The following is an 8,994-nucleotide window of genomic DNA, read 5'->3' on the forward strand; positions in this document are numbered from 1 at the left end:
CAGCCGATGAATCACACGTGTTTTCCCCTAATTCAACCTCGCACAAAGAAAAATTTGCAATAGTAGATTTATCAAATGCACGCACTAGCCTTTTATAATCATTTTGCATACCTCATATAATATTTTGCATTTGCTCTCATTGCGCATCTATATAATTTTTAAGAGATTGTAGTTCATTTGTGTTGCTTACCTTGGGGTAGCTGCAGTGGGTCACAGCAAAGCCAGATCAGTTGCTCATTGCCGAACGACCTTGTTGTTCCTGTCTACCTTGAAGTTGACCAGAAACTTTGCCTTTGCTTCCTAGATCAGCTGCTCCTTGTGCTCCTCGAACTGGAGCTGTTCTTCAGCCGACAAGGTTTTCCAAGTCGGCTCGATGATATTGCTGGGGAAACGTCAGAGTTATCCCTTGAACCGGCCATTGAGGACCGATCTGATAGGTCTAAATGTGAGATCTCTAGCGGAGTCGCCAAAAAGTGTGTTGGCGCCGATCCGGATGCCAATCACTGCATTGAGAACCGGCGGCGATGCTCTCTGCGGAGGTACGGACGGTCCGCGGTCAGGGGCCGGACGGTCCGCGACCTAGCGCAGGGATCGGGTCCCTGTCTGACGGGCTAGACGACCCGCGCATGGAGGCCAGACGGTCCGCGCGTGCGCAGGGGTGGCAGAGTTCGCAGGCAACGCCTGAATCTCGCTCCCGGGAGGGACCCCGTCGGAGAGAAGAGGTCCTAGGCTTTGTCTAGGGTCGGCAGGCCACCCTAGACACCTCTAATCGATATAGAGCCGAAGAGAAGTGGAGAATTTGAGATGAAGAAGGGCTAAACTAAGGCTAAATTAGAACTACTCCTAATGTACAGGGTAAAACGAGAAATATATTGATTATTGATTCGATTGTTGATGTTTCAATCGGTCGTAGCCCTCCGTATATATATAGAGGGGGAGGTCTGGACGCGTTACACGCGATCTTCCGAGCTAATTCCGTGGATTTAGCTAACCAATTCCGTAAGAAACTCGGAACCATAACTGGTCCTATGCGCACTTGGACCGTCCACACCGTCTGGCCTCGCGATCGTACCGTCCGCCCGCCAGTTTTGACGCCCAACGTAATGAACTTTTGCTTCTGTATCCTTTTATATTTAAGGACAGAGCAATTAATCTGCTTCCGTTATATTTCCATTTACCATACCATACATGCATGTAATTACTGGAAACATTGGATCTGCCACTAACAATCTCTGAGCCACTTTATTTATCAGATTGATTGATTAATTCTTCTGCATGCATATAGTACGTAGTAGCGGTGATAATTGCTAACTCGTGACGCCAGATTTAGTATTACTTGTCATCAGCTATAGCTTGGCCCTTTATTTGAGGCATGACGCGACTCATTTCGCCTGGAGGGAAACAAGGATGACAGGGTACTTGGTCTTCACTTTCTGAAGATGCATCGCGACATTCTTGGCATACAGCTCGAAGAGATGGTCGAGTATGTGCTCGCCGAAGTGGCGCGCGATGAGGGGCCCGACCACGGCCCTGATGGACCTGGCGACGGAGACGCTGCTCTCGACGCCGCCGTAGTCTTCCATCTCCACGTCGTCGTCGCCTCCATCCCACTTGACGTCGAAGAGCTGGATGTGGATGACGTCGAACGCCTGGCTCTGCGCGATCACGTCCCTCACCTCGTCCACCGATGGTACGTAGAACGGCAGGTTGAAGGAGTCCAGCTTCTCCTTCTCCACACGGCCCTGCCATGCATGCGTATATGCATCAGTAAGCTGATTATTATAGCTACTATTATATTAGGTTTCAGTTCAGGTCTTCAGGATAGATTTCCATTGATGGAGGATGTTGCGCTTGTGCACAAGAGAAGAGACCTCTTTAACGAGTGACTGGAGAGCCTGCGCGAGGAGGCCCCACGTGTAGCTGAGCTCGCCACGGAGCACGTCCTTGCTCTTCCTGCCCAGGAACGTCAGCACCATGTGGCCACCGGACACGAGCTCCGTGTGGCGTAGCGTGAGGAACAGCGACAAGTCCTCCTGGAACTGCCTCCTGTACAGGGCCACCACCGCCGGCGGCGTGGTCTCCCAGATGTACATGTTGCCCTCGTTGAGGACGGCGCCACTGGCGAGCTCGTCGGGGACCTTGGAGCGCCACATGAGGCAGTAGGAGGAGTGGAAGAGGTGGACGCAGCGGTCCGGGAACAGCCGGGTGTAGAAGGAGCCCGGCAGCCCGGCGACGTAGTACGGCGGCAGTAGCGGCTCCTCCTGCCTGTCCTTATTGGCGGCCAGCTTGATCAGCTCCAGCGACTGGAAGACGAGGTTGAAGTCGTTCCCGGGGAGGTCGTTTAGGAAAAACTGCACGTGTTGTGGTTGGCTACCTGTGGCCAGCTCGTGTCGGCAGTCGGCCACCGCTTTGATCACCTCGGAGACGACGAGCAGAGTGTTGGGCCCCGACGAACAGCCGAGGTCCGCGACGACCATGGCGCCGCCGGGTCCTGAGGAGAGCGACAAGGCGTGCGCCGCTGCCACGGCCTTGTGCAGCACCGGCCTTGTCTTCAGTATGGACTTCTCCTGAGCCCTGGAGTTGGAGGCGTAGCTGTGTTCGCCGTCGCCCCGGGTCATGTGGAGATCGCGCTCTACATTCATGGCTACCGTGCTGATGAGTGAATACAAAAGGTATATAGTTTGCAGAGCAGGAGAGGGGAGGGCTTCTCAATTTTCCTTTTATTTATAGGTGCAGTCAGGCAGCCAGCCAAGCCACTCTCAGTACACAAACACAATTTGCAAGCTTCTGGATTCTATACATCCGGAGTGTGTATACAAATAGAGATGGCCAAACGGGCCGACCGGCCTGGCCCGGCTCAGTCTCTGTGAAGCCTGGTCCGTTTTGAGTCCGATTCGCCAAGCACGGTTAGAAAACCTGTTGATAAATGTGAGACTGCAAAGTACTGAATTTGTATATTAGATGCGTAAATTTTTTTCTTTGCAAGGTGGTGTCTCTATTCCAACCATATCATACCATTACCATTATCCGATCAGCATGTACATATGAACCACTACAGGAAAACGACCAGTTTCCGACGGCCTACACTGTTTCCGACGGTTCTTACCGTCGGAAATAGCCTTATTTCCGACGGCCTTCGGCCAGCCGTCGGAAATAAGTCTATTTCCGACGGCCCACCACCTTGGCCGTCGGAAATAATTCAATTTCCCTAACGTCGTCCGTTACCCCGCGCACGGACGCACACAACGCACACACGCCCGCACAGCCGCGCGCCCGCACACCCACCGCGCCGCCGCCGCCCGTCCGCCGCCGTCGCCCGCACAGCGCGCCCACGTCCCTCGTCGACGTCCGCGCCGCCGCCCGCACACCCACGTCCGCGCCGCCGCCCGCGTCCGCGCCGCCGCCCGCGTCCGCGCTGCCGCCCGCGTCCGTGCCGCCGCCCGCACAGCGCGCCGCCGCCGCCCCGGAGGCTCGCCGGAGACGCCAGAGACGCCACACGAGCCCCGACAGCGCCTCGAAGGTGGTGCAGCGGCCGAGGGCGCCGTCGGCAAGCGTCAGCCCGCGGACGCGCTCCAGCCGGTCCGGGTCGAAGCAGAAGGAGCGGTACTGCAGCTCCTGCGCGCCGTAGAGCGCCGCCGTGTCGGAGACGTCGGGGATCTCGGCGAACTCGTGGTGCGGGAAGGTGTGCACCGGCGGGTCGCCAGAGCCGCGCACCGCCGCCCGGGGGGCTCGCCAGACCCTTGGACAGCGCCGCCCGTGGCCGCCGCCGCCCGGGGGGCTCGCGCGCCAGAGCCGCCGCCGCCGCCCCTGGCCAGAGCGCCGCGGTGGACGCCGCGGCCTCCCCGCCCCTGGCCAGCGCCGCCCGTGGCCGCCGGGACCTCCCCGCCTTGGCCGCCGCGTTACCCGAGGCCGCAGCCGTCCCCAAGCCCGAGGCCGTCGTCGAGTCTTGTCACGTGAGCGCGCGCACGTGGCCGTTCGCACGGGCCCGAACGTGGCCGCACGTGAGCGCGCGCACGCAGCTTCACACCGGTCGCCAGTCGTCACTCCTGTGGGCAATTCAGGTAATTTTTAACTTTATTAATGTCATGTTGTAGTATAATGTGATGCTGTAGTATAATTTGATGTGATGTTGTAGTATAATGCGATACTATACTAAAATAGGTTTAAACTTATGCGTCACCCGTTTCGGTCCAACACATTGCTTAATAAAGTAGTGTGTTGTACCGAAAAAACCAAGTGGACCAATTTGGTATGGTAGAAGTCAAACACGAGCGTATAATGACTCGTGGTTGTAGTAAATTTGTTCTTGGTTTTCAAGTGGACCAAGTGTATTATATGTCATATCCCTGTATCGATCTTAAAGACTGGTGGGTAGTGTACAACGTAAATCCCCGTGAAAGATTATATTTAAAGGGTGATACAAGTTATCGACAAAATGAGGTGGAAGCTGATGTTGAAGAAATTTATCAAGAAATTGAAGTTCCACCCGTTTTTAATATAGAAACAACAATGGAGCCAGATTCAGTAGCGGGCGATCTTAATGATGTAATAGTTCCTCCAAAAAGGAAACGAAAGTCGAAGAAGAAAAAGACGCCCGAGAGAAAGTCGACGCGCTTGAGGAGACAACAAATTAATCCTGATTTCGAATATGATTAAGAAGTAAATATTTATTTTGATGAATTAAAATTTAATTTATTGTTATACTATGTTGTTATCTCTTTATTGTTATACTAATATAATTTTCAATATGCAGGATGGCGGCTCGAAAGTTGAAGAATTTTGTGAAGGGCATGACGAAGGGCTCTTCTTCTTCTTCAGGAAGAAGCAAAGCACAGGAGTGTCTGTTCCAGGGTACCGAGTCGCTCTCGAGCAACAGACGACAGGCTTTGATGGAACATCTTCCACCTGATATGCATGGACAGGTGTGATTACTCTAAATTATTATTTTATTTCAATATAGTAATGTTTATATGAATCTAATGATTAAAGTGTTTCATGTGCAGGATGTTAACGAGACTCGAGAGGAGGAGGCAAGGGGTGAGGATGCGGCCGATTACGATGCGGCCGATGCAGACTATGAGCAGGAAGATGATGCTGGAGGTGGAGGTGGAGATGGGTGGTCTTCCGGTGGTGGTCAGTTTGAGGGTGGATGGTCAGCAGGCGGATGGGACTCATGGCCTAGCAGTGATGCTGGAGCTTCTAGTGGTGGAGGGTCTTCTCGGGCACGGAAGTCGAGGAAAACACATTGGGTGCCTCCTCCTAAAGTTCCTGCTCGTGAGGAGGATAAGATTTTGATCGTACCGTGTGGCGACGAGTGAGTTGATTCTAATGTTAAATATTTGTTCATGCATTATATGAAATTTGTTAATGCTTCTTTTGTACAATGTGGTTGCAGGTCTTGGATTGATGCATCTTTTCAAGGTCAAGGACGTCGCACACAGGTGAATAAAGTTTTGGGAAGTATATGCAAATATCTCTGGCCTGGTGTAGTGATGGAGAAAGGCGTTGAGGTGCCTTGTATGTCTTGGGATCAGTACGGGCTCGCGTTCAATGCGGAACATAGGAATGCCCAAGGTGCTGTGTGGCATGAGTTCTGGGTATGTTCTCTAGCCCAACTTGAATTGATTCAACTATACAATGTGCTAAAAATCTTGTTTCTTGTTTTTTTCAGAAACGTTACAAGTTGCCTGAAGATGGAAGTATGAACGATCGTGCACGGATCGTTTTTAACAAGAGCGCGACTACCTTGGTTAGGGATCAGATGTATTATGCTCGGATCCAGGTCACTTCTGATTACATATTAAGGCAGGAAGGACGTCGGCCACGTTCCAAAAGTGAGGCATCAAACAAATACTTAACCAAAGAAGAATATCTTGAGGTAAATTGTTTTTATCCTAATTCATGTCCAAGTGTTAGTACTAACAATACATTGGATCGAAATAAAGTTTTCAGACTCGGTGCCATGGATGGCATCAAATGAGGCTGGTTGGCGGGCTGTATGCAAATATTGGGCAACAGATGGATTTAAAGGTGTTTCAATGAGAAACAGCTCAAATCGTGGGCATGATGTTCACCACAGATATGGTGGTGATGGCCACGTTCGTTTGGCAAAGCGCATGGTAAGTGTAATTTATGGTCGTGCATATCATGAATCTTCTATGTGTTTATGTTATTTTCTCTTGCCTGTAGGAAGCTAGTTCTGGTGTTACGCCGAGTGATGTTCAGGTTTACCTTAGAGGTCACAGGGGGTCGGATCCTACAAATCCAGAACAGTTGTGTTCTCAGTCAGCTGCTGAGCGTGTGGTGAGACTTTCGCAACTAGTTACAATGCACTTCTATTCTAAGAGTCGAGAAAAATATAACTGCATTGTTTATTATTTGTCAGGCCTCATATGGTGCTTCCATGATGTCGGAGCATGGGCAAGACTATGATTGGATGAATCAGCCTATCGATCCTCAGGTTGTGTATGCTAGTGGAGGCGGAAAACCTCATGGACGGTGAGTTTGCTATTATTAATTCGTCGATTTGATCTTTTCTAACATGATGTGTTGCGTGTTTAACTTCTTTCTATTTTTTCTAGTTACCCCATGTTTGGTAGTGTTATCGACTCGACTCAGGTGAGGCCTGAAAGGTCTCGTCCATCGAGGTCGTCTAGCCGTGGTCCTCGCTCTAGTACCCAAGGAAACGCCGAGCTGATCCGGATGCAGGAAGCTTTGAGGCGGCAGGAGGAGTATAACAAGCAACAACAAGAGTACTGGGCTGCTCAATTTGCACGACAACAGGAGATGATGCAGGTAATTAGATCCTCGTGAGCCTCTACTATAATTGGAGCACATATTTTCTAATATATCCTCGTAACATAGCTTTCAATTTCTTTCAGCAAATAGCACTAGGGCAACGTCCAGATTTTTCAGCGATGACTATGCCACCTCCTCCACCTATCCCGCAGTTTGTACCGACTCCACAATTTAGTTGGGCCACACCTGCACCTCAGGTTATATTACTTGACTTTTTCTTTTGACGTTGCATAACAAGAATTTAACTACTAACATTTTTTTGAATGTTGTAGGTCCCTCCAGGAAACTTGCTAACTCCGGGAAATGAGGACTCTGAAGATGCGGTCGCTTCTTTTGTGGACGGTCTTCTAAACAGTGGAGGAGCTAGCGGATCAAATCAACCACATCCATTTGATCAACCTCCTCCATTTTGAGTAGCCTGTCTGCTTGTGTTTTTCTCGTACTATGGACTTGTGAACTTGTGGTATTGGGAACTTGTGTTATTGTGAACTTCTGAACATGTGAACTTGTGAACTTGTGAACATTGTGAATTTGTGCTTTAACTTGTGAACTTGTGCTTTAACTTGTGAACTTGTGTTATTGTGTGTTTCATGTGGTATTGTATGTGATTCTGGATGAAAACTGGATATTGTGTACAGATTGAATCTGTGTGATTGTTTGTAAAACAAAAAGCAGACAAATTCTGTTTCTCTGTTTTTTAATTATTTCCGACGGCCGCTTATTTCCGACGGCCCCGTCGGAACTAAGCTGTGACGGCGTCAGGCGCCGGCGGCCGGCCGTCTGCGGGGCCCACCTCGCTTTATTTCCGACGGCGCTACCCTGGCCTCGTCGGAAACGCTGACACTTCCGACTGGGTATCCCCTACGGCATTACTTCCGACGGGACCCGTCTTAAGCCGTCGGAAGTAACTATTTCCGACGGTTCAGAACTTATTTCCGACGGTTTAGGCCGTCGGAAACTGGTCATTTTCCTATAGTGAACCACAAACCCAAAAAAAATGTGTGTTCTTTGCTGTCGTAGGAACTGTACATGTCGCAGCCGTGTGAACACGAAATATATGGCATTGATCACTTAGGATTTAACTATAATCGAGCGACCACTGTTTATAATCAGATATAAATAAAGTTGTGTGGTGCACGAGCTTGGGCTCAAGATATATATAATGAGAACACAAGGATAACTTGTCTCTTGTGGTTCGGATTGATTATAAGTGATTACCAACGGGTAGCACTCTTGGATAGTTAGTGTGCTGACCAAAGTGTGAGATTATTTATGTGCAACCATGTCGATTAGCTTCTGGTGTGCAGGTGTAGAGCACAGAGACGGTGGTTGACGGCTGAGGTGAAGGTCATGCGGACGTGCTCGTGCTGATGGACCGGGAGCGGTAAAGAATAAGTGTTGGATCTTGGCTAATGTACTGGAGCAGCCGGGTGACTAGCCGTGGTGGCTGACACCTGGGACATGCGCTTGCGCGTGGACATGGCGGAGTGGGCCGTGTTGCCGGCGCGATCGAGGACTGAGGGACACATGTCTAGGACGTGGGAGACGAGCACGCGGTGCAATACTCACGATGGTTTGGTGGTTTGGGCCTCAAAACCACCCAGCGCTACGGATGGCGGATTTTGCTGAGTTTGGGCCTCAAAACTCGGCTGCGGCGGTTCCAGTGGGAATCTGTGGCGGCACGTGGCATCACAGCGAAGGGTGCGTCAAGGCAAAGCAACTTCGTGTGGAGCGTGTGGCTGTCAGATCGAAAACCTAGGAGTTGGTCCATTTCGCCCCTAGTGGAGTGGATAGCTGTAACGCCCCGAATTTTTTGCAGTTGAATTTTTTTTCTTTTCTTTACTCGCCAAAATTCGGGCGTTACCTTTTCTTTTTCTTTTTCCCTCGCTAAACCTTGACCTTTTCCAAAGTTCTAGCGGGATTCGGTTTGGAATTCCCGTATGTATAAAAACCCTAAATACTTTATGTTGTTTGATGCACCATGCCGAACCTTGCATTTCTTTTGATTGCTTTGAAAGTGCAAATGCATTCATGTAGAAAGATCGGATTTCGAAAATGTTTTCTTTCTCTTTTCTTTCTCTTTTCTCTCTCTCTTTCTCTCTCCTTTTTTTTCTCTCTCTCCCGCGCCGTGGGCCGACCCCGGCCGGCCCAGCCGCCCCCTGGCGCCCCCCTCTTGGGCCTAGTAGGCCCAGCCGC

The 8,994-nt window shown here is 50.5% G+C and overlaps 1 protein-coding gene across 1 annotated transcript; it reads right to left on the reverse strand.

Annotated features, from left to right (window-relative positions):
• Nucleotides 1-1,382: 1,382 nt before the first annotated feature.
• On the reverse strand, nt 1,383-2,642 carry LOC103654468 (anthranilate O-methyltransferase 1). The gene is made up of 2 exons (XM_008681295.1): nt 1,872-2,642; nt 1,383-1,742 (listed from the first exon to the last, which is right to left on the reverse strand). The coding sequence occupies exons 1-2, from the start codon at nt 2,640-2,642 to the stop codon at nt 1,383-1,385; spliced, it is 1,131 nt and encodes a 376-aa protein (XP_008679517.1).
• Between the last annotated feature and the right edge of the window lie 6,352 nt (nt 2,643-8,994).

This window comes from Zea mays, chromosome 4 (assembly GCF_902167145.1).
Source record: "Zea mays cultivar B73 chromosome 4, Zm-B73-REFERENCE-NAM-5.0, whole genome shotgun sequence".
Lineage (NCBI taxonomy): Eukaryota > Viridiplantae > Streptophyta > Magnoliopsida > Poales > Poaceae > Zea > Zea mays.

Coding starts and splice junctions, on each gene's coding strand:
- LOC103654468 (XM_008681295.1), bottom strand. CDS start 2,642: ATGAATGTAGAGCGCGATCTCCACATGACCCGGGGCGACGGCGAACAC. Junction 1,743..1,871: donor TCCAGTCACTCGTTAAAGAG/GTCTCTTCTCTT, acceptor CATGCATGGCAG/GGCCGTGTGGAGAAGGAGAA.